Source organism: Marmota flaviventris, chromosome 13, assembly GCF_047511675.1.
Source record: "Marmota flaviventris isolate mMarFla1 chromosome 13, mMarFla1.hap1, whole genome shotgun sequence".
Classification (NCBI taxonomy): Eukaryota; Metazoa; Chordata; class Mammalia; order Rodentia; family Sciuridae; genus Marmota; species Marmota flaviventris.
Window position 1 is genome coordinate 70,654,714 of NC_092510.1, and position 25,633 is coordinate 70,680,346.

Sequence of the window (25,633 nt, forward strand, 5' to 3'; positions counted from 1 at the left end):
GTTTAGGGCTGGTGAAAAATTGCAAGTAAGGGGGGCAGGTATGAAGGGTAAGCAGGGTTGGACTGAAGTAGCTGATGTAAGCAGGGAAAAATAGGACAAGATGCCGGAGAGATGGCTGAGAAGTGTCACTGGGACCTGGAGTAAATCTACAGCCACAACCTAGGACAGAAACCACAAAGACCATCCTTAAAAACATTTATTTTCAGGGTGCAGGAATTGGGACATCATGGCATCTATGAAAATATGGGTAGAAGACAGGCTTGACAGGAGGGCTGGGGGAGGGGATCATGCTTCACGTTCTAGGTCTGAGAAGAGGTCTGGGCTCTCCCAGGTGACAAGCCATTAAGTTGGAAAATTATGTTAATCTGCTTTTTGGGTCCTGGTGAAAATTTCGGACAATACAGCATTTATTATTTTATTTATGTTTGCACGTAGATATATGTTAAATCCAGCCCCATGTGGTCAGGATACTTGGCTTCCACCATGGGGCTCCATCCGCCCTATTTTCTGGGTCTAGATCCTGCTGTCTAATTTTGACAAGGCAAATTTGAGGTGATTCATCTGATTTTGCAGAATGTGCGTGTTGTTAGGTGCATGATATCGTTGGGCTACCTCTCCGGAGCCACTGTGTCCCTATTTCTTCTGACATAATCTCACTAAGTGTCTGGCTGAGTCATCTCTCAGCCACACAGTTCATAGGGAATCAATGGCAGACCCTAGTCACAGTGCAAGGAGGGGAGACGGGCAGGAGGTGCCCAGTGGGGAGGGGATGTGAGCAGGTCCCTTGGCAGCTCCAACACCCCATAGCCAATAGCAGCCAATTCAATCAACTTCAAATCTGACTTCATTCAAAGAAGGGGTCCCGATGTTGCAACGTTTGAAAATCACTCATCTGGTTTCCAGAAGCTTCCCTCCTAGGACCCGGTGTGTCTTTGTCTGTAACAAGGGCGGGACCTTTAATTCCTGCCCTGCTTACCCTCCTAGGGTCAGGATCATGGGTGGGAAGGTGTTTCATGGACTTGAAGGGCTGTCCACAGTGGGAGATCCAAATTCTCATGTTCAGAAATTGTAATCACCTAGAAATATACTGTTTTGGACCAGATAGTAAATATTCCCCTTTTTTCATAAGGAAAAAAAAAGCTTTATCCTTGAGGGAGGTCAACACGTCTCTAAGTAAAATGTGTTGTACTTCACCGTGACTCCACAGGCCAGAGCTGACCCGGCCCCCTTTCAACAAGGTGAGGTTAGAAGCCAGGCCTGCACTGCCACCTACTTAGGGAGGGATGGGCTAACAAGTGGATGGCTTGGTCCCCAAACACCAGCCAAGGGGCTTCTGAGTCCAGAAGACTGTCCATCTAGGACTAAGTCTACTTAGAATTGGAAAAAGGCAGGAGGAGGAGAGCCGTGACAGCTGTACGTCATGCATCTGTATGAGCACACTCTGTTATGAGGCCACGATTTGTTTTTGAAGGAACATTATCTTAAAAAACATGCGAGGACTATACTTCTATCTATCTCTCTATATTTTTTTTTGCATGGGACCATCTTGCTCTAAGATGGAAGGGCTAGAAGGGGCCCTGGTAAGTAATATCTAGTCCAAATGCCACAATCACAGGTGGAGAGACCAAGGTCCAGAGAGGGGAAAGGACCTGTTCAGGTCACGCAGCAGGCCAAGGAGAGCCAGGGCCCTCTTCTCTCCTTCTTATCACACATTAAGTCACAGAGTGCCCACTTATCAGTCACGGACTCTGAGGTAAAGAGTCACAGTGGGCACATGCCTTGTTGTGAGCCCTTTAGAATGACAAATACTATGTGCTTTTCCCTGGGAGGGAACAGTTACAAAAGGATTCATTCCCAAAGTGTAAAAAAAGCTACATGCACCTCTGTTTCCCCACTGTCTGCCCTGCTAAAAACTACATCTGCATATGAATCTAGTTTGCATCCAATTTTAAAAAACATACAAAAGGGGTTATGTACAGAAACAGTTTTTTCCTTAGTCTTCCCAAACAACAAGATCCGTGACTCGACTTCTCCATCATCCCGTGATCAATGTCTCGGAGACCCTGGAAAGAAAAGGGGAGTGGGGATTAGAGAAAAGAAGACTGTTCTGTTACGACCAACCCTGTGTTTATTGGGAAGTGGAGGAAATCATCTTTAAATTCAGTATCCTCAGCACAAAAGGTGCAGATGGAGGGACTGGGAGCCTGAGAAGGGCTTCGTGGGGCTGCCTACCTATCTATTAACTATCTATCTATTATCTGTGTATCTACCAGGAATTGAACCCAAGGGCACTTAACCTCTGAGCCACATCCCAGCCCTTTTCATTTTTTATTTTGAGACAAGGTCTCGCTCAGTTGCTCAGGGCCTCTCTAAGTTGCTGAGGCTGACCTCAAACTTGTGATCCTCCTGCCTTAGCCTCCTGAGTTGCTGAGATTATGGGCGTATGCCACTGCACCTGGCTCTGTGGGGCATTTTAGACCAATGGGTGGATTTTCCAGGGAGGTGACTCCAGCCTGATATGACAGGAGACTTTTCAGCCAATGGAAAATGCCAAGTGGTTGTCTGGTGATTGTGGGAGGCCAAGCTTATGGGTGACTGAGTTACACTCCCCAGCTGGGTGCTGAGGTGCTCAGTCACAGAAATGGGTGTGTCTTGCTACAGCCCCATGGGTGAAGCTATGCTCACCTGTTCCTTTGTAATTAACCCCTTGCCCTATTTAGGATAGAATCTTCCATGGAAGTGCCTTGTGTGTGTCCCCTCCTCTTACTGTGCCCTTGGGTGTGGCCTACCTAATGTCAGTCAACCTGCTGACAGTGGACATCATGAAGATAGACTCAGCCCCCTGAAACCTGACCCCTTGCCTCATTTGAATAGCTTCTCCTCAATAAAAGGGGTCAGGGCGTGTGCGCTCTCTTTCTGTGGACCCTTAAGGTCAAAGGAGCCATCACAGCAACCCCAAAGAAAAAGGTATTTGTGTCTCTTGTGTGGTTATTTCGTGCAGCCCAGTCAGCCCAGTTTAACTAGAGTGACCCCTGAGCCTTTTAGTCGTGAGAACAGAAACCCGGCAGGTGATAGTGAGCTCTGTGCTCCTGGAGGCCTGTGAGCAAGAGTTGCTCCATCCTGCACGGTGTCAAAGGAACACAAAACCTCAAAATGAAACAATGTGTGTATTATCTATATGGCATATATTATTACAATGCATAGAACAACCTATTTTATATAGATGGATAAAATAAAAAGTCAAGTATCAGGAAGGCCTGATTTCCTAACTCTTTGCTGAATTCTTACTTCATGGTTACACTTACACATTTTCTTAGCCATTTCTGGGACCTCTAACTGCCCACAGACACCTGCCCTTGAACCCTAAAGCACTTCCTTCCTTGTTTGCCCCAGTTCTGGATGTTTCTCCTGCCTCAAGCCCGCACAGCTCCCCTGTTCCCTTAGCACTCTTCCTGATACCGTAATAATGTTCACTTTACATTTTTCTGTGCATCCCCTACAGACCTGATGTAAGGCCTTGCACACAGAGTGGGTGCAACAGCAGAGGCCGAAGGCATTGTGTGGCTCAAGCCACAGCCAAATCCTTCTGCTCTTGTCCATTTGGGTTTTATTGGTACTGGATATTTAACTTGGGGTGCTTGACCACTAAGCTCCATCCTCAGCCCTTTTTGCTTTTTATTTGAGTTGGGGTTTTGCTAAGTTTCCCCAGCCAGCCTTGAACTTGTGATCCTCCTACCTCAGCCTCCAAAGGCACTGGGATTACAGGCGAGCATCACTGCACCCAGCAAAATCCTTCTGCTTTTAAGAGACTCTGTCACACTTGTCTCTAATTTTTCCTGCTCTATCCAGACCCTGTTGGTCTGTCTTAGTGATGGAAGCTGTTCATGGCTCTTCTTCCCTCCCTGCATTGTAAGGAGGCAGGATGTGTATCACATCTGAGCAGAAACTTCAAAGGAGACTGTGTGCTTGGCCCAGCTTCTTGCTCGTCCCTTCTGCTGCAGAGTGGACATATTACATGTTGGGGCTGCTCCTCCAGCTGGGTTTGGTTTTTTGGGGGGTGCAGGTACTGGGTGAGGAGACATGGGGTGGAGCCACAGCAAACCCGGATCAGTGGCGTGGAACGTGAGCAAGAGCTAAATGTTTGTGGCTGTGAACCAGCCAGGTTTGGGAGTTGTTATATAGCAAAAGTGGGCTAATTAAAGTGATTCATTTCCCAAGTTCACAGTTGCCTGTAGGCAGGGGACAGATGTGACCCCAGCTGTCACCTGTGTGACTAGGAAGACTAAGCCACCTGGCCAAAAGAGATGCAGCAATCCTGCCTCCCTTCCCCTTCCCCCTGAGAGCCCTTGCTAAGCAGCGTACAGTGCTGGGGCCAGCAAGCAAGCCTGGAGCTGGAGGGCTGTCCCACAAAGTGTCCTGGGAAGAGACAAATGAAGCCTAGCAGCCTTCTCTGCAGGAATGTTTCCACCTGGATGCCGTCACAATGACACTGTCTGCCCTCTCTCAGGGCTCAGTGGAAGTATTCCCTCCAGCCTCAGAAACTGAAAACACCACTGGCTTTTCCATCTCATGGACACCCATCGTGTTCATGGCTCTGGGCATTGCATGCTGGGAAACTCAGAGAGCAACATGTGCAGAACATAACAGGGGGTCCGCCTGCTAATCTTCACACGGCCCTGCTTTCCTCTACTCTCCCCACTTATGTACTGTTCTCTTTATATTACACATCTAATGACTGCCTCCGATCCCTTAGACGTGGGCGTAGGGACACTGCAATGAGTAGAATGTATACATCACCCCATCACAGGAGGCCTGCTGGAGCGGGGGAGAGGGAGCTTCTGTATCTATTCAGATCCAGGACGGTCACTGTGCCGTGGGACCTGGCCTCCCCGACCATGTTGGTCGCATGACACTGGTACACTCCTTCGTCTTCCTTTTTCAGGGGGTTGATCTAGAAATACAACAGACATGTTTAGATAGTTGTATGTAATAGACAAAAATGACTTCCTTTTTTAGTTTTGTTTTTTTTTTTGGGGGGGTGCAGGTACTGGGGATTGAACTCAGGGGCGCTTTGACACTAAGCCACATCTCCAGACCTTTTTATTATTTTGTTTTGAGACAGGATCTCACTAAGTTGCTGAGGCTGGCCTCGAAATTGCAATCCTCCTGCCTCAACCTCCCAAGTTGCTGGGATTACATGCTTGTGCTACTACTGCACATGGCTTCCCTTATTTAGTTCTTTTTTTTTTTTGGTACCAGGAATGGCACTCAGCAACTGAGCCACATCCCCAGCCCTATTATGTGTTTTATTTAGAGACAGTGTCTCACTGAGTTGCTTAGTGCCTTGCTTTTGCTGAGGCTGGCTTTGAACTTGCAATCCTCCTGCCTTAGCCCCCTGAGCACCTGGGATTGCAGGCATGCACCAACGCAACCAGCCCTTATTTAGTTCTTAATGGTATGGCCGAACACTTGCTCCTCTTTAGAATAAGACCAAGCTATTTCTCTTCTTGCTTTGGCTGCCGAAGAGCACACAGTGAAATTCATTCTTCAGGACCCTCTTGAGGAGCATGCTCCCTATTGTGACTCTCATTTTAATGATTCCTTTGCATTGTACATAAGCTACTTGACCCTTTTATTGAAGGTGACATATACAGATTATGAGGAATATACTGCAAACAAAAAGAACCAAAATCTACTGTCCAAAGAAGGACCCCATAGCATGTTCCTTATGTGGGTGACCTTTACAAAACACCACCAGATATAACCTTTCCCCATCTTTCCTTGTAAGAAAATGAGGGAATGTGCACTGCATTCCGAGTCCCTCAGCTAAGTGAAGCATCACCAAACCTCCCAGGGCTATGGAGGATAAGACTTCCTCGGGGAGTGTCCCTAAGTGCTCACCACCAGATCCATAACCGGCTCTCATCTCTTGTGCTTTCTCTTCCAATCACTGCTTCTATCTCTCGCAAACCAGGCTACGCACACCATCCCCCTCTGAACACACCAGTTGAACATTTTCAGCAAGTGTTCGGCCATACCATTAAGAACTAAATAAGGGCTGGTCGCGTTGGCGCATGCCTGCAATCCCAGGTGCTCAGGAGGCTAAGGCGGGAGGATTGCAAGTTCAAAGCCAGCCTCAGCAAAGGCAAGGCACTAAGCAACTCAGTGAGACACTGTCTCTAAATAAAACTAGCATCAGTTTCAGGCCTGCTAAGGTCACAAGAAACTGAGGCTCAGATAGGATAACTGTGACTATTCAACATGGACCCCTAGCTCCTTGCTCCACCAGCCTTTGAAACATATGGCATTCCCTTATTTTAGCAAAAATGCTGCAAGTGACATAATAGAGCCCTGCAGGAGGTCTTGAATGTGCCTCTTCCCTCTATCAGTCACATGGGTGTATTCGTTTCTCAAGGCTGCTGTAACAAACCGTCCTAGGCTCGATGGTTTAAAGCTACACAAATCCATCATCTATAGTTCTGGAAGTCAGAAGCCCAAAAGAGTCTCAGTGAGCTAAAATCAAGGTGTCAGCAGAATTCTTAAGGTCGTAGGGGAAAATCTGCTTCTTTGCTTTGTACAGCTTCTAGAGGACAACAGTGCTCCTTGGTTTGGGGCTCATCCTCCATTTGCAGGGCCAGCACTAGTGGGTACAGTCCTGCACATCACACCACCCTGATGCTGCCTCCCTTGTCCTCATTTAAAGTCTCACCTTTAAGTTGGGCCCATTGGGTAATCTAGCTTACTCCCCTCCCCTTTGTTTTGGGGTTCTGGAGATTAAACCCAGAGCCTCCTGCATGCTAGGCAGATGCTGCACCACTGAGTAATACCCCCCTAGCTTTTTATTTTTTATTTTGAGATAGGGTCTCACTAAATTGCCCAGACTGGCCTTGAACTTGCAGTTCTCCTGCCTTTAGCCTCTTGCATTGCTGGGATGATGGGCATGCCCACTTCCCCTGGCTCCTCATCCCATCTTAAAGTTGGCCATTTAGCAACCCCTCCCCCTCCCTGCACTTTAGGACAAAGACATCTTTTGAGGGCCACAGCAACAGACCTCTTATGCTCTCAGGAGGTACACAGCCTGCCCCACCCACCTCACAGCCACTAGATGGTCTTGTGAGCAATGGATAGAAACAGCTTTGAAAAGGGTAATGTGTTACCCAAGGATCAAGGGTGCTCCATAGGGTGAGTCAGTGGCACCCAATAATCCTAAACACTCACCCAAATCCAGGCTGTGGCCTCATGGTTGGAAGCTCGCACCTGGACAGCTATATTGGCATGGTCCCCAGGTAACTCCTCCAGCACCTCAGTTCCATCAGGGGAGTGTGTGACCTACAGAGCACGCAGAAAACATAAGCAGTGTAGAGAGAGGACTTCTGGATCAGGACACCTCGCAGACATCCTCGCCACCCGCACGCTTGCTCTCACTGTCTAAAAGGCTGAAACCCTAATACAGCTCATTCCTAAATGTGCGTAGAGACAGCACCCCCTGCTGGACATCACCACACATCACCACTAAGGCGGCCGCAGTGGCAGAAGGAATTCTGCTGGTCTTATTACTAAGAGGGCTGCGGAGACAAGGGGACAGAAGACAAAGCTGACTGGTCTTTAGGAAGATCTGGGTTTGGAAGGGGATTGGGGCTTCTGCCATCAGCCAAGCCTGCCAACCACTTAGCTCCATGGTGAAGCAGGGTCTTGGGTCCTAGCAGCTGATGTGGGATAGGTGACAGAACTTTCTGGGCACCTGAGGGACCAAATGGCACAGGAAGGATTGCAATCCCACTCCCTTCTCCGGAGAGAGTGCTGTGGTGAAAGTTTCTGAGGCAGAAAGTGATATACAAAGTACCTTTTCCTAATCCTCTGGCCCCCACACAAAGATATACACACACAAACCACTTAAAGAAAAAATACTTCCCACCCATACCTGCCTGGCAGTTTCCATGTTTGTCTCTCTGGCACAGACACCAACACCAACACACACACACACACACACACACACACACACACACACACAATGACGCACAAGTCTTGGAGAGAAATACCTTCCTCCATGTGATGGCTGGGGTGGGCACGGCCCTCACCTCACAGGACAGGTATGCCTGTGCCCCGGTGACATTGTGAACACTCCGGGGTGGCAGGATGACTGCAGGAGCTGGGAGAAGAAGACAAGGGAACACACCCTTTACCCTGGCAGGTCCCAAGCACCCCACCTCCAACACCACCCTGCCTGCTGAGGGCCTGGCGGGACCCTGCCCTGCGCGAGGGATCATAGATGGGTGCTCTCTTCAGACCTGGAAGGTTCTGCTGCTCTTGTGACCTACTGCCATTGTTTCACCACCAGGAAGCAGGCAACTTCCCAAGCTCAGTGGCAGAGCCTGGGTCTCAGCATACCTCCTCCCCGGCCCCTCCCTGGCTGCCATCTGCTTATTCAGCTACAGGATGGGGGTGGCGGACTCCAAGAGCACCAATGTCACATCACCGACGGCAGAGACTTCAAGCAGATGGGCGTTTCTGTTTCCATGTGCAGGGTGTTCCAAAGGAGAATGCCATGCCCAATGGCTGCCACACCCTGGCGCTGAGCCCTGCCGTCCACTCCAGATGCCTCTGTCTGCATGGGCACCACATAGACACCATGGACTCCCCGGCCCCAAGTGCAGACCTGGAAACCCAGAGGTCAAGGGAGCAGAGGCAGAGCTACTCAGAAAATGGGGCAATGCCACTCTAGGTTGCCATAATATTACAGGGGGAGGGGGAAGGTGGGCTCTCTGGAGGGGACCTGGGAGCACCCTGGCATCAAGTTACAAACTGTTAGTTCATGCTCCACGCCCTGCTTCCTCCTGCCCCTAGCTTCTGCCCCCACTGGGCTGTGTAATACCCAGTCCAGCCTCCTCGGCCTTCAGACCCCCATCCAGCCTCCCCCCAGTGCCCTGCTTTCCCTCCAATGGGATACACCCACCCCCACAGCTCCCTGGGTGGGCATCTCCCCCAGCCCACAGGGCCTGGCTGGGAACTTCACCCAGGACCAGGGGCTGCACCTCTTGGCTCTGCTGAGTCACAGCTGGCCTCGGAGTCCAGGTGTATCTCTGCAGTCTCACTTGTGCCGATGGCCAGCTCAGCACCCTGGCATCCAGCCCAGGTGTCCTGGGCAAGGTGCAAGGTGAAGGCCTGGCCAGTGAAATGCTCTTGGCTCAGGCCTCCTCTTCTGTAAAACGGGGATAACAACTCTGCTCCCAGACTGCTGAGTGGGTCTACCCATGGAATGAGTGACAGAGCGAGACACAGGGGACGGGGCTCAGGTCTGGCCAACTGAGGAGACTAGATGAAGAAATCCCTGGCAAAGAAAAGAACAAATTCGTTCATTCCAGGGCCATCAAACTACAGGGGCTTGGTGACTCAGAGACAACCCTGCTCTCCACAGGCTGCCCTGAGAGGGGACAGGTGCTTGTGCAGTAAAAAAGGAGAACTAAGGGAGAGAGAGAAGCAGGCAGGAGGCTGGGCTGGTGCAGAGATCACCGGAGACCACCTGCCCTCCTCGGAGGCTCTCCTGGTAAAAAAGCTCATCCTTACCTGGAGCTAAACCTGCGTCTTGTAATGGCCACCTGCTGACCCCGGGACTGCCCTCCGGAGCCCACAGACCCTGGGTGCCCCACAGCTCTCCAGGGACTCCCCTCCCCACCCAGGAGGCTCCCCGCCACTCCTCTGCCAGGCCCGACTGCCTGCCCTGTGAAGGACCACCCCAGCCCACGTTTACCCAGGAGCCATGGACTTCTATCCTGCCCCCAGCCACACAGAGTCCCACATCCAGGCTCGCTGGCAGGGACCCCATCTGCGATGACAAAGAGGCTAATTTATTCACATCCTCCTGCCAGCGCCTCCTCAGCCACACAGGCGCTGGGATGCCACCTTCACCAGAGCCCAAACCCGTCCCCAAATGTCTCACTGCGGGAACAAACAGAACCGCCTCTTATTCCAGAGCCCCCAGTAGATTCCAAGGGGACGCTCCATCACCGCGTTTCACTTCCATTCATGTAAAGTCATACATTTTAAATGAGATCTCATCACTCCCTTTCAGGCCTAAATGAATAAACCAGCAAATCACATTTCCTCTTCCTCTCTCCTCGTGTTTGACCCTCCCTCTCTCCAACAACGACAATTAAGGAAGACTGCCTTGGCAATACTGGGTCTGCCTGGATTTCATGGCAGGAAACACCATTTCTTTTTACAAAAGAGACCCCACTCAAAGGAACATTGAACAATTATTTATTCATAAATTTGCATGTACGGACAGGGCATTCTTCTTGGTGCGTGGTTCACAGTTTTGACAAAGGCAGGCAGTCAGGTAACTCCCAAGATCCGCAACCATTCCATTATCTCAAAAAATGCTCTCATGTCGTGCTTTGCCATAATCATCTGCTTTTAATTGTAACATGGTTGGTTTTAAAACTGAAGACATTTTCATCTATAGCAGCTCTTCATAGTCAATAATATTCTCAGTAACAATGGTAATGACGACCGGCTCAATGTGGCATTGCTGTGTGCTGAGGGCTCTTCTTTTACAACCAAGCACTGAGGGGTTCATCTTTCCAGGAATCTTCCCGGTTGCCAGATGGGGGCACTGCTCAAGCTGCCCATATATGTATTTCTTTCTTTCTTTGGTACTGGGGATTGAACCCAGGTCACCTAACCACTGAGCCATATCCCCATTTTTTAATATTTTATTTTGAGATAGGGTCTCACTAAGTTGCTTAGTGCCTTTCTAAGCTATTGAGGCTGGCTTTGAATCTGAGATCCTCCTGCTTCAGCTTTCTGAGTTGCTGGGATAACAGGCTTGTCCCATCGTGCCTGATTCCATTTTAAAGTGAAACATTTGTTATCTGTATGGACTCCATTCTACAATGAGAGATTAGTTATTTAGGGGTTGTGCTAGGGGTTCCCAAAAAGAACCCTCAGGTCCAAAGTTTTACTAGGAGGATTCCTAGGACTCAGCATATGGTCCTACGGATGGCTCTGACTGATTTCAGCAAAGCATAAAAAGCAGATCACCAAAGGGCAATGTTACGACGTGGGGGACCTATGCTCCTAAGAGCTCGTTCCTTGGGTTTGCACTGGACACAGCCATGGACAGAGAAAATGCATTTGATGCACTGTGTGCCCTGAAAGCTCACAAGGGACTGTGCCCTTGCTTGGACAGTCCCAGTCTCCATTATTACCCTAAATGTATGACATGGGGATGCTACAAGAGGCAGGAGGGACAGTGTGCTAGCTGGGACAGAGGAACCCCGCTTTGAATTCTATCTGTACCATTCCCAGTGTCATGATTTGGCCCTTCCCCTTTTTATTTATTTATTTGTTTGTTTATTTAGTAAGTACCAGGAATTGAACCCAGGGGTGTTTAACTACAGAGCCATACCCCCAGCCCTTTTATTTTTTATTTTTGAGACAGGGCCTTGCTAAAAGTTGCTGAGGCTGGCCTCCAACTTGGGATTCTCCTGCCTCAGCTTCCGGAGCCACTGAGATTACAGCTTTCTTTAAAAAGGGCACAGGAGGCCCTTTATCCCCTTGCCCATTCCTTGTGGGCTGCTGTGAGAAGAAAGCATTCCAAGACCCCCACAAACTGTAAAAGTTTACAGAGGGATCCAAAGTTGTGGCCGGCTGTCTTATCTCAGGGGCGGACTCTTCCATGGTGCCTGGCCTGATTGCAACCCTCTGCTGGCTTCTGGTGACAGGGCCCATCAGGGTTCTTCCTGGAGGCACCAGAGGCCATGACCCACAGCCTTCACCCTGGCACCCACACATCCTCTCACCTTACCATTGCCAAAGCCGCCATAATCCCTGAAGAACCAGGACTTTCCTTCCCACCTACTTTTGACAAGAATAACGTGGCCCTTAGGAGGGAGGACGGCACCTGGTCAGCCCAACCTCTGTGCCAGCTTCATCTCTCTAGCTCCTCCTTGCTCAATGCTTCTGTCCTTCTGCTCGTGCTAACAATGGTCCTAGAAATAGGGAGGGCACAAATCCACCCACCCAAAGGCTAACCAGCAGGTAACATGGCTAGCCACCGGGTGCGCATGGTCACAGAGGGCAGTACCATAGTGTGGGCAAATAGAAGCCAGGGAGACTCAAACACTTGGGGACCAGGTGCCGAGCATTCAGGACTGGGCAAGTTGCTAGCCATTTCCTCCCTGTGTGCAAATGAAGAGAGCGTCTGCTGCCACACCCTCTGGGGGGCAGGCAGATAATGGATGTGACCGTGGGGATCTGCAGAGATGAAAGGGATCAATATTATTATTATCGGGTGTGGTGATCTGTCTCCCTAGCCCGTCAATTAAATGGGTCCTCGATGGCTGGAATAAAAGATCTTCTCAAATGCCTCTGAGATTTCTTTAAAGTTAATGGTGCTAGGGAAAGAAAGAATATCAAAAGTCATCCCCCAGGCCTCATCTGCTTGTATTAAGAAGTGCACAACCAAAGAGTTTAATCATCAACGCACTGAGCAGCCCCGGTAATTTATGCTAATAGTCACTATAGGACGTGGAACAGCTTAATCCCGCTCCCTGCAGCCCGTGCCTCAAATCCCCTCCCTTGGCAATGAAAGGCTTTTGAACATGAGGCCCCTTTCTTTGTCCCTCTCACAAAGTGGCATTCGCTGCCTCTTCTGGTTACCTGGTAACACTGCGGCGCCTTGGGTTTCTAAGTGGAGCTGGAATTTCAAGCAAGGTGAATTTTCTGAGATTCAGGATCTCAAGAGCTCACTGCCGCTGCAGGGGCTTCATACACTGCAGGCAAGAGATGGATGGCAGGGAGCCACAAGGAGCCAGGCAAACCTGGGCTGCCTTCAGCTGGGGTAGCCAGGTGGCTCCAGGGAATTCCCTTCTGCATGCCTCAGTTTTCCCTTCTATTAAATGGGAGTGAGCCCTCTCGAATGAAAACAAATTTATTTGCAGAAACGCAGTAAGAAGATGAGTGCGAAAACAATGTCCAACAGGAAAGAATTATTTATACATGAGCCTTTAATCATTGTGTGGATCAAAGGATCACTGTCATTTTTAGGCAGTTTGGGGCATTTCAGAGCACAGAAGGAAAGAGCAGCATTTAAGTCCCCAAACTGTTTCCCACTGGCTCTCAGGGGCATGTGTCAGACACTTTTCCACACTGGGAGGAGCCTAATTAATACTTAATAACGCCTCACTCTGGTCAAGTTAAGGGTGATTTTCTCACCAATATTAAAGCAGAACAGCTCAGCTCCGACTCCTGTTTTCCTTCAACCAGGGTCCCCAGGGGCATTGTTAAAAAGTGCTCCTGCTGTGTCTTCTGAATTAAAGATGGCTTTAGGGCAGCACAGAATGAGGTGTCACAAAAGGAAACATCTCCCTGTCTACACCTTCAGGCCTTACCAAGACACAGGCACGGTGGGGGTGGGGGTGTCCCACAAGCAAGTCAGCACAGAAGGTGACAGGGCACGGGTGTCAGGTCTGACGGTTTATGACACAAATGCTGGTGGGAAGGACAGCTGAGCTCAGGAGCCAGGACGCCTGTCACTGATGAGGTCATGAAAAGCAGCTTCTGAATTGCTCCCGTTTGGCCCCAAGTACATCTTTATTCCTGGGGACTGAGCCTGGGGAGGGCCTCAGAGTCCATAGATCAGAATTGAGAGGCTGTCACATTTACTTGTCATTTGGTAATTTTCAATGAATTAGGGGTATGGGGTTTCCATCTGCCATCTGTCCTTACTCTGGTAACCATGACAACCACCATCTGCCTGACTATCAAGTCCTGTCCTGAAAGAGCAGTGGATAGGGTGTCCCTGGGAGCTAGTCGGCCTTCACTGGACATCCTGGACAAGTCCCCTGCCCTGGTTGGGTCTCAGTCTCCTCTGCATAATAGAAAATTTATTCTACATGTCTTTTAAAGTGTCTTTCTCTTAAGAACAGAATACCACTCTAGGGAGAAATGATCTGAGACCATCAGCACTGGGTGGATTCTGGGGAACCAGGTCAGCATTTCTTACATCTCCTGAATGTGGACTGTTACCTGTCTGCAGACAAAGAGAACTGTCTGTGAATTTAATGCTGAGGAAAGCAGATTATTTAAAAAAAAACAAACTGAAGGACCTCAAGGCCCCAGGCCCAACATTAGGAAATCTAACCCCTGTGCCCTGAAGCTGCAAGATGTTCCCTTACACAACCCCCATGTCAAAACCCCACCAGCAGCACGTAGCACTTCAAGTCTTGCACAATGCTACCACAAGATGTTCCATATAGATAACCCCGGAAAGGCCAAACTTGAGCAAACAGGGTGAAAACAGGAACTAAAAGGACAGGATGCAATTTTATGGTTTTTCCGAGAACATAAAGTGGAAAAACAAGTTTACCCCCCAGGTGACCTAAAGACTGGATTCAGAAGAACCAATAGAACAACTGTTACTGTGCTAAGCTAAAAACTAACCCCCTGCTCCCTATAAAAGATCTGTGCCCTAGAGCCCGGTGGGCCAGTCACCGAAGCTTGGGCTGAGGTTCGACTGTGCACCCGCAGGCGCCTGTGTACGAATAAAACAGCCTCCTGCTTCTTGCAGCCAGTGTCTCGTGTGGTTCATTCCGGGTTTGAGATCTGTGGTTCTTTCATTTTGAAGGTTCCACCGAGATTCAAGATCCCGGTTCCAACCCAGATCCCTATCCGGAGGACACCCGACATCACCGGGAGGTAAGCCGGCCAGCTCGAGCTCTCTGATTTGTTGGTCTAATGTTCAGTGTCTTGCGCAGCGTCTGTAAGACTATGCATAGTCATCCAGTATTTTGAGGCAGCTTGAGAAGGAGTTGACGAACTCAGACTTCTCCCCTGCCACCCTGGGAGACGTCCCAGGGATCAGAGGGGCCCGTTTCTTCGGGGCCCCCAGTGTTTCCGAGGGATACACTGTCTTTGTAGGCAACGGAGAAACACGTACTTCTCCCAGGCCGTCTGATACTTTCGGTTTCCACCGAAGCCGCGCAGCGCTCTTCCTGTTCGGTCTCATCTTTGTGTCTGTGTGTTTGTCTCTTTACTTTCTCTCCACAACTAACATGGGGCACTCACTGACCACCCCTTTGAGAGCCTCACTCTAGATCATTGGCAAGATATTCAAGATCGGGCAAACAACCTGTCCGTGACAATCAAGAAAAAGAAATGGAAAACACTCTGCACCTCAGAATGGCCAACATTCAACACTGGCTGGCCAGCAGAAGGGACTTTTAACATTAATCTTATCTTACAGGTGAAATCCCAAATCTTCACCCACGGTCCTCATGGACACCCCGACCAGGTACCCTACATTGTCACCTGGGAAGATCTGACCTCCAATCCACCCCCTTGGGTGGTTCCTTTCTCTCCACCCAAGCCCCTTGAACCTTCTGCTCCCCTCATCCCAGTTCCCCCTCCCCCTTCTCAAACCTCTCAACTTTACCCCGTTCTTAACAAATCTGAGACCTTAATTAAATCAGGGGCAACGCCAAAGAAGGTTCTGCCGCCAGAAGACTCAACCCTGACTGACCTGCTGACTGACGAGCCTCCTCCTTACCAGCCCCAACCCTTACAAGCCCCTGAACCCGATCAACAATCCTCAGAGGAGGAAAACTACCAGGAGGGCCCAACCGCCAGTGCTCCCCCGGATCCATCTCCCATGGTGGGACGACTCCGGGGACGTCGAGACCACACCGCCTCGGGGGACACCTCTAAAGTCCTCCCCCTGCGACAAACAGGGGGCCCCAACGGCCAATATCAGTACTGGCCTTTCTCTGCCTCTGACCTCTATAACTGGAAAACCCATAACCCTTCCTTTACTAAGGACCCTATAGCACTAACCTCTTTGATTGAATCTATTCTAGTAACTCACCAGCCAACATGGGATGATTGCCAGCAGCTCTTACAGATACTCCTCACTTCAGAGGAGAAACAAAAGGTTCTCTTGGAAGCTCGAAAAAATGTGCCAGGGGACGACGGGCGCCCCACCCAACTCCCAAATTTGATTAACGAAGCTTTTCCTTTAACCCGGCCAAACTGGGACTATGCGACTGAAGCAGGTAGGAACCACCTACGTCTCTATCGCCAGTTACTCATAGCGGGTCTCCATGGAGCAGGGCGACGGCCCACCAATTTGGCTCAGGTAAGACAGACTATCCAGGGGTCAGAGGAAACTCCGACAGCCTTCTTAGAGAGATTAAAAGAGGCTTATCGGAGGTTTACTCCCTTTGATCCTGATAGTGAGGACCAGAAAGGAAACATTTCTATGGCTTTTATTTGGCAGTCCGCCCCAGATATCAGGACTAAATTGCAAAGATTAGATAACCTACAGGATTTTTCTCTAGCAGATTTACTGAAGGAAGCTGAAAAGATATTTAACAAAAGAGAAACTCCAGAAGAACGAGAAGACAGGATTAGAAAGATGCAAGAAGAGGGGCTGGGGATGTGGCTCAAGTGGTAGCGCGCTCGCCTGGCATGCGTGCGGCCCGGGTTCGATCCTCAGCACCACATACAAACAAAGATGTTGTGTCCACCAAAAAATAAATAAATAAATATTTAAAAAAAAAAAAAAAAGAAAGATGCAAGAAGAACGAGACCTTAAACTTAGGGAAGAATCAGATAAGAGAGAGAGAGAAAAAGACCGGAGGCGTAACAGGGAACTGAGTAAGATATTGGCCACTGTAGTTCAGGCAGGACATCAGGGAGACAAGATAAACAGGGACAGGGAACGGAGCAAACCCCGTGTAGACCGAGACCAATGTGCCTACTGCAAGGAAAGAAGACACTGGGTAAAAGACTGCCCAAAGAGACCCCCCAACCCCAGAAGAGGTACAAATCGGACCTCCCAATTGCTAGCCTTAGACGAAGACTAGGGGAGTCAGGGCCAGGAGCTCCCCCCTGAGCCCCGGGTAACTCTGCAAGTAGGGGGGCAACCTGTGACCTTCCTAGTGGATACAGGAGCCCAACACTCGGTGCTGACGCAGGCACCAGGGCCCATGAGCCACAAAACGACATGGGTTCAAGGTGCCACCGGGAGCAAACCATACCGATGGACCACCAAAAGAGAAGTACACCTTGCCACAGGTAAGGTTTCCCATTCGTTTCTACATGTGCCTGATTGTCCGTATCCACTACTAGGAAGAGACTTATTGACCAAGTTGAGAGCCCAAATTTATTTTAAGGATGGGAGTGCCTCCATCACAGGGCCAAATCAGACCCCCTTACATGTATTGACTTTCAAATTGGAAGACGAATATAAACTGTTTGACAAACCTTCTGTACCTATGGAAGATATGAACTATTGGCTTAGTTCTTACCCGGAGGCCTGGGCTGAAACCGGAGGAATGGGAATGGCTAAACAACAATCTCCAATAGTCGTTCACCTAAAAGCCACTGCTACTCCCATTAATATTAAACAATATCCTATGTCAAGGGAGGCCTACCAGGGTATCAAGCCACATATCAAGCGCCTCCTAGACCAAGGCATTCTAACACCTTGCCGGTCGCCCTGGAACACTCCATTGCTGCCCGTCAAAAAGCCGGGAACCAATGATTACCGACCGGTCCAAGACTTAAGGGAAGTTAACAAGAGGGTACAAGATATTCACCCAACAGTGCCAAATCCTTACAATCTCCTCAGCACCTTGCCTCCTACCCATACTTGGTATACTGTTCTGGATCTGAAAGATGCCTTTTTCTGCCTAAGACTGTCTCCCCAAAGTCAGGCTCTTTTTGCATTCGAATGGAAGGATCCTGAGGAAGGAGTCTCTGGACAACTGACCTGGACGAGACTGCCACAAGGATTTAAAAACAGCCCAACACTCTTTGATGAGGCCTTGCATCAAGATTTGGCCGACTTTCTTGTAAGACACCCTTCCTTAATCCTGCTTCAATATGTAGATGACATCTTGCTGGCTGCAGCCTCCAGGGAAGATTGCCTAACAGGTACGGAGGAATTATTGCAAACTTTGGGACTATTGGGGTACCGGGCGTCAGCAAAAAAGGCCCAAATCTGTCAGACAAAAGTTACCTATCTTGGCTATGAACTCCATGATGGTCAACGCTGGTTGACAGCTGCCAGAAAAGAGACTATCTCGAGTATACCAACCCCCCAGAGTCCCAAGCAGCTGCGGGAATTTCTAGGGACCGCCGGTTTCTGTAGACTCTGGATCCCTGGGTTTGCTGAGATAGCAGCCCCCTTGTATCCACTGACTAAACAAGGTAACTCCTTTACCTGGACTAAGGAGCATCAATTGGCATTTAATCACATTAAATTGGCTCTTCTGTCAGCCCCCGCCTTGGGCCTACCGGAGGTTACAAAGCCTTTTGATCTATTTGTAGATGAAAAACAGGGTTATGCAAAAGGGGTTTTAACCCAAAAGCTGGGGCCCTGGAGGCGACCTATAGCCTACCTGTCAAAGAAATCAGATCCAGTGGCAGCAGGATGGCCACCATGCCTCCGGATGATAGCGGCTGTGGCCCTTCTGATTAAGGACGCCACTAAACTGACTCTGGGACAGCCATTAACCCTATTAACCCCTCATGCCATTGAGACCATAATTCGCCAGCCACCCGATCGCTGGATGTCAAACGCCCGACTCACCCATTACCAGTCTCTGTTGTTGGACACTGACCGAATTCAGTTCGGCCCCATGGTGACCCTGAATCCAGCAACCCTCCTGCCGCTCCCAGGAGAAGCCGATCCTCACAACTGCCAGCAGATTCTTGCAGAGACACAGGGGACCCGGCCAGACCTCACAGACCAACCAATGAAAGATGCGGAGCTGGTCTGGTACACGGATGGAAGCAGTTATCTGCTCAATGGAGAACGACGAGCGGGAGTGGCCTTCACCACCGAATCTGAGGTAGTATGGGCGAGTGCACTTCCGGGCGGGACATCAGCTCAGCGGGCAGAACTGATAGCTCTGACTCAAGCCTTGAAGTTGGCAGAGGGGAAGAAACTAAACGTATACACAGACAGCAGATATGCCTTTGCCACGGCTCATATACATGGAGAGATTTACAGGCGCCGGGGATTACTGACCTCAGAGGGAAAAGAAATCAAAAATAAGACTGAAATATTAGCTTTGCTTAAAGCTTTATTTTTGCCTAAAAAGTTAAGTATCATACATTGTCCCGGCCATCAAAAAGGGGATACTCTAGAGGCCAGAGGAAACCGTTTAGCAGATGAGACAGCCAAAAAAGCCGCCCTAGGGCCACAACTTCTGATAATGACTCTATTGCCCCAACGAGCAGACCCACAACGTGATGACCATGAGGAACAATGGGTCTATGAGGACCAAGATTTAAGTGTCATGCATAAACTGGGGGCCACTTACAACCCAGAAGAAAATACCTGGAAATACCAGGGAAAGACTATCATGCCCCTCAAAAATGCAAAACAACTGGCGAAGTCCCTACACAGACTGACACACCTCGGGGCTAAAAAGATGAAAGAGCTCTTAGACCGTGGGGAAGGTACTTTATATCTCCCGAACAGGGATCAACTCCTTCGCCAAATAGCAGAAAATTGTCAAGCATGTGCCCAGGTAAATGCTGGTAAGATCAAAATTGGGTCAGGGGTCCGGATAAAAGGCCATAAACCTGGAACCCATTGGGAAACAGACTTCACTGAAATCAAACCAGGTATATATAGATATAAATATCTTCTAGTTTTTGTTGACACCTTCTCTGGATGGACGGAAGCATTCCCGACTCGGCATGAAACTGCTAAGGTGGTTGCTAAAAAATTATTAAAAGAAATTTTCCCCAGGTATGGAGTACCTGGGACAATTGGGTTGGATAACGGGCCTGCCTTCGTCTCCCAGGTAAGTCAAATGGTGGCCAATACATTGGGGATTAATTAAAAATTGCACTGTGCTTATAGACCCCAAAGTTCAGGACAGGTAGAAAGGATAAATAGAACCATTAAGGAGACTTTAACTAAATTGACGCTTGAAACTGGCACTAGAGACTGGGTACAACTCCTACCTTTAGCCTTGTATCGGGCCCGAAACACCCCAGGCCCACAGGGACTGTGAAATCCTGTACGGTGCCCCACCACCCGCTGTTAACTTTTATGAAACTGAAACCTATGCCTCCCTCACCCCATCTATGCAGACTCATTTACGTGCCTTGCAATTGGTCCAGAACGAGGTCTGGAAGCCTCTAGCCGCAGCATACAAAGAGGAACTTAAAACCCCCTCGCTGCCACATCCCTTCAAGGTCGGAGATACCGTCTGGGTAAGCAGGCACCAGAGCAAGAACCTCGAACCGCGGTGGAAAGGACCCTACACCATTCTGCTGACCACTCCTACTGCAATCAAAGTGGACGGCATCGCTGCTTGGATCCACGCTTCCCACGTGAAGACTGCACATCCACAGGAGTCCGCAGACACCTCTCCGGATCCAGAATGGAAGTTGCAACGCACCCAGAATCCGCTAAAGATAAGACTCACTCGCTGTTGATTTTTCTTGCTTTGTGCTTTGTCTTCCCCATATCAGTTAACCCCAACCAGTCTGTGAGCCAGACATGGCAAGTATTATCGGGGACAGGAAATATAATTTGGGAAAAAACATCCGCAAAATACCTCCTTTGGGCTTGGTGGCCTACCCTAGGGCCTGATCTTTGTCACCTGCTGGCTGGAGCAGGTGACTTTGATATCCCAACTACTGACCCGGCTAAACCAGGTCCGGAAGTGTGCGTCAACAGTGGACGCTGCCCCTGCTCACGTTATCCAGCAGGGTGTAGAGACCCGAGAGCTCGAGCGGCTCTAAGAAAGAAATCCTTCTACGTATGCCCTAGGGACGGGAGAACTAGGTCGCAGGCACGAAAATGTGGGCAACATGAAAGTTACTATTGTAGGTCTTGGGGATGTGAAACTACGGGGGATGCATGGTGGAAGCCAAGCTCATCTTGGGATTTAATACAAGTAAAAAGAGAAAAGGAACATGATCCCCCACTCTCTACCGACTATTGTAAGAGTGTGCCTGGGACAGTCAAAACCTTATGGTACGGGGAAGGGCCATGTACCACATTTGCCTGCAACCCCTTAAACATTACCTTTACTCAGGCAGGCAAAGCATCAAAGGATTGGATAAAAGGAAAACTGTGGGGCCTAAGAATATATCACCAGACTGCCTATGACCCTGGGGTCCTATTCAAAATTAGATTAATAGTAAATGCCAACCCCCAACCAGTAGGCCCTAATAAGGTACTCCGGGATCAACAGACTCCTCCTCCTCCTAAGAGATATAAACCGGCACCCTCAAGGCCAATGCCCCCATCTAATTCCACCTATCCAAACCCCCCCACTCCCCCAATCATGCAGGTTGCCACAAATCCTACACTACCAGGGTCAGGAGAAAGACTGACAGACCTAGTTGAAAGGGGACCAAGCCCTTAATTCCACCCAGCCCAATTTTACTGAGTCCTGCTGAATTTGCCTTCAGGCAAGCCCCCCCTACTATGAAGGGGTGGCTATTAACGGGAGTTTTACCTACAATGCTTCCGCCAGTTGCGACTGGGAAACTTTGCCTGAAGTGATCGGTTCAGGTACATGCCTAGGGGGCTCCTCTATATTAAAAAAAAAATGAACTCTGTGCACGCACTGTAAATGTGTCATCCTCTGATATGTCCAAATACATAGTGCCCTCGCCAGGTCTTTACTGGGCATGTAACACCGGGATTACTCCATGTGTCGCGGTAGCTACCTTTAACCAGTCTAAGGATTTTTGTGTGTTAGTCCAGATCTATCCAAGGCTACTCTATTATTCCACAGAAAAATTTGAGGGACATTTCATGGGCAGGACTCGATTCACCCGAGAGCCTATCAGCATTACCCTGGCAGTTTTGCTGGGGGCAGGAATGTTGGCAGGGGTTGGAACTGGGGCTGCAGCTCTGATTGAAGGCCCAAGACAGCTGGGGGTTCTAGAGGCCGCAATACAACAAGACCTGAGAGCAACAGAAACCTCTGTGACCGCATGGAAAAAATCCTTAACCTCCTTATCAGAGGTAGTATTGCAGAATAGACGAGGTCTAGATTTATTATTCTTAAAGGAAGGAGGACTTTGTGCTGCCTTAAAAGAAAACTGTTGCTTTTACACAGATCACACAGGGGTAGTAAGGGAGTCCATGACAAAACTCAGAGAAAGACTAGATGCAAGAGAAAAGTCCCTGCGAGGCTCCCAAAGTTGGTTTGAAAGCTGGTTTAATCAGTCCCCTTGGTTAACTACTATATTATCCACTGTAGCCGGCCCCTTGATTGTATTGCTGTTGATTTTAACATTTGGACCCTGCATATTTAACAGATTAATGCAGTTTATAAAAAAAAAGACTATCCGTAATCCAAACTATGGTTCTCACGCAGCAATATCAGTTACTCCAACAACATGCTGAGCCATCAGCTGAGATAATGCTGGAATCCGAGCAGATGGGTCAATGGATATAAGATTATATCCATGATATAGAAAAGGGGGAAATGAAGGACCTCAAGGCCCCAGGCCCAACATTAGGAAATCTAGCCCCTGTGCCCTGAAGCTGCAAGATGTTCCCTTACACAACCCCCATGTCAAAACCCCACCAGCAGCACGTAGCACTTCAAGTCTTGCACCATGCTACCACAAGATGTTCCATATAGATAACCCCGGAAGGGCCAAACTTGAGCAAACAGGGTGAAAACAGGAACTGGGTGCTTTTGCACCTGCACAAGCGTCAGATGTGTTTTTCAGATAATCAGTTAAGTGTAACCGATTAGGAAAGAACAGGATGGTTGGGAAAGAACCGGCACGGTTGAGCAAACGGAAGCATACAGTGAAAAATAAGTGGTTTTTATGTGGTTTTCCAGGAACCTATAGTGAAAAACAAGTTTACCCCCCAGGTGACCTAAAGACTGGATTCAGAAGAACCAATAGAATAACTGTTACTGTGCTAAGCTAAAAACTAACCCCCTGTTCCCTATAAAAGATCTGTGCCCTAGAGCCCGGTGGGCCAGTCACCGAAGCTTGGGCTGAGGTTCCACTGTGCACCCGCAGGCGCCTGTGTACGAATAAAACAGCCTCCTGCTTCTTGCAGCCAGTGTCTCGTGTGGTTCATTCCGGGTTTGAGATCTGTGGTTCTTTCAAAACAAACAAAAAACCCAAGTATTAGGCAAGGACAGGACCATTTAAGTACCGCAGGGCAGAAACAAGAGTTTGAGGGAGAAGGGACCTAAACAATAGTTCCCCAGGGGCTGACCTGGCCAGAGAGGAGAAAGAATTGGCCCAAGGCCACTCAGAAAGCCCCCCAGCTCTGTCTTGCACTGGGAGCCCAAGGAGGAATAGCAATGGCCACTTCACTGTCAACTGGGACTACACAGAGCTGCACATGGTCTTTGTTTCCCAGCCAGGAGATTTCCTGCCCCATTTTCAACAAGCCATTGAATCTCCTGGACTTGAGTACATCTACCTGGAATATGTTGGAGAGGTAGGGAATAACACAATATTAGACACTTCTTAAGGCCTGGAAAAAGCTTCACCCAACCCTGAGGCTTCCATCTTGAAGCCTAAGTCATCCACTGACTTAGGCATTTAGCCTGTACTTGGTCTCCAGGTCCAGGCCAGAATTCCTCCCCAGAAGCCTGAAGCCCAGGGTAAGCCACGTTCCTGTGGACTCACCAGCCACAGGCTTACTCACCCTGAACTCTCCACTGCCCTCTCCAGGCAGAGTAGACATGAGTGGTTCCCCAAAACCTCATGGGTGGGTCATGTCGGCACTAAGGCAAAGTGGGCTAGCAGAGCAGGGTGCTTTGCTGGACATTCCTGTATACTAATGTTTTGGTTTATTTCTATTTGATTTTTAAAAATTACACAGAGAAGGTGGGCAATTATAGCACCCAGATATGGTTGTACTGCAATGTTAATGAAGTTTAAGTTTCTAAGTCCCTGGCAATTCATAATTTTCTATTCCTTTTCTTAAAGCAGGACTTTTCCAGTTGTTTGTGTGTTAGACCCACAAAACCTGGGTCTGCCTCTGATTGTGCAATAATCTTTTCAGAGCTTAAGTCTCCAAAGGGCTCAGCTGTTCTGGGTGGCAGCTCCTTTAGGATCCTAGACTGGGCCTCACACAAAACCAGGATCCCTGGTGTTCTGTCCTGATTACTCCCGGGTTCCTGCAAGGAGCTCCACCTCTTCTTCCTCTCCATTCAAACAATCCACCTGGCACAGGACACCTGGGAACACCCAATGAGAAACCCTCTCCCCAGTTCCCAGTTTCCCTGGGACAAAGAGGCCAGCCTGCAAATCACTGTATGAGCAGACACCTAAGTACCAAAGAGGGCAGCACGCTTATCAAAACTTCCTCTCTCTCCAGGGTTGGTGTCTCCAAGCACTTAATAAACCAGCGCAGGATGTGAATTTCTACCCTGGTCTATCTGAACACCAGCAAAATGCGAAATACTGCTCCCCAAGAGGAAATTGAGGCCCCAGGCAGCGAGATCCACGGTTGTGCAGAAGGATCCTTTGCCCCCCATCCTTGAGAATTGGGGTCCCACTTTCTCTACCCGCCAGGGCCCTGGGACGCCAGAAGACTCACCAAACTCGCAGGGGCCGTCGCGTGCCTTATGAAGGTGGCTGGAGTGCGCGCGGAGCGCGTGCCTGGCGCGCAGACGAAGCGCGCATACACTGGGGTAGGAGCGGCCGTCGGAGCCACAGACAGGACCGCGCTGAGCACACACGCAGAGCCCGGTGCCCTCGGGCGCCGCCCCTGCGGTCCGGCTGGCGCACACCAGGCCGGGGCCGCAGCGCGCGCCTGCCCGCCCCCCGCAGCTGGCGCCCTCCGCGCCCAGGCAGCGCGCGCAGCAGCCGCACTCGTCGCGCGCAACGATCCCAGGCTCGGGGCAACGCACGGGCGCGGGGCAGTTCTCTGAGCGGCACGGACCGCACTCCGGGTGCCGACCGCCCGCGTCCCGGAGCCCGAGGCTGGGGACCAGCGGCGGCAGCATAAGCAGCAGCGGGAGTAGCGGCGACAAGCGCAGCATGGCCTGCTCCGAGACGGCAGTGGCGCCTCTGCTTCGCGCTCCGCTTCGTGCGTGCGGCGCAGCCACCCCGCCCGCCCCGCGGCCGCTGATTGGCCGGGTCTGCACCGCGGGGTGTCAGCTGGATGCAGCCCGGACCCCGGACACCAGCAGCGCTGTGGCCTCGCCGGCTGCCCGGGTCTCGGAGCCAAAGGGATATTGCAAGACCAGCTTTCCGACATCCGATTAGACTCTCAGGGAAACCAAGACCCAGTCCGAGCGGGAACTTTCCTGAGGTTGCTGGGGTGGAATCGGCATTGGATGCCCCGGCTTCAGCTGCAATGCTGGCTCCAAATATTACATTACAGGAGGACGCGCTCTTTTATTTTACGTTCAGTATATTTTCAGAATTTTATTTTTAAAAGGGAGTATGTAGTTGAATTTTTCAGATTTTACAAAAAGACGAACGATGAAAACAGGGTTTCTCTCTTATCCTGAATCCCATCCCCTACTCTGGTTTATAAAGGCCAGTCTTGCTATCAGGTTCTTGGATATATAATGTTTTGTGTCTATTAAAACATTTATGATTTATAAGCTCTCTCCTTTAAAATATTTCACAGCTTCCCCACCGTGTATCATCTCTGAAATCCAGC

The 25,633-nt window shown here is 49.7% G+C and overlaps 1 protein-coding gene across 1 annotated transcript; it reads right to left on the reverse strand.

Moving 5' to 3' along the window:
* Positions 1-178: 178 nt before the first annotated feature.
* Igfbpl1 (insulin like growth factor binding protein like 1) lies at positions 179-25,244 on the reverse strand. Its single transcript, XM_027930812.3, has 5 exons — positions 24,560-25,244; positions 8,040-8,149; positions 7,219-7,329; positions 4,798-4,951; positions 179-2,063 (listed from the first exon to the last, which is right to left on the reverse strand). Exons 1-4 carry the CDS (start codon positions 25,002-25,004, stop codon positions 4,802-4,804), a joined length of 816 nt encoding a protein of 271 aa, XP_027786613.2. The 5' UTR covers positions 25,005-25,244; the 3' UTR covers positions 179-2,063; positions 4,798-4,801.
* Between the last annotated feature and the right edge of the window lie 389 nt (positions 25,245-25,633).

What these genes read in the sequence shown, in the direction of transcription:
- Igfbpl1 (XM_027930812.3), bottom strand. Translation starts at nt 25,004, where the DNA reads ATGCTGCGCTTGTCGCCGCTACTCCCGCTGCTGCTTATGCTGCCGCCG. An exon ending in CGACGGCCCCTGCGAGTTTG is followed by an intron (nt 8,150 to 24,559) that starts GTGAGTCTTCTG and finishes TTCTTCTCCCAG; the next exon opens with CTCCTGCAGTCATCCTGCCA. An exon ending in AGGCCACAGCCTGGATTTGG is followed by an intron (nt 4,952 to 7,218) that starts GTGAGTGTTTAG and finishes TTGTATTTCTAG; the next exon opens with ATCAACCCCCTGAAAAAGGA.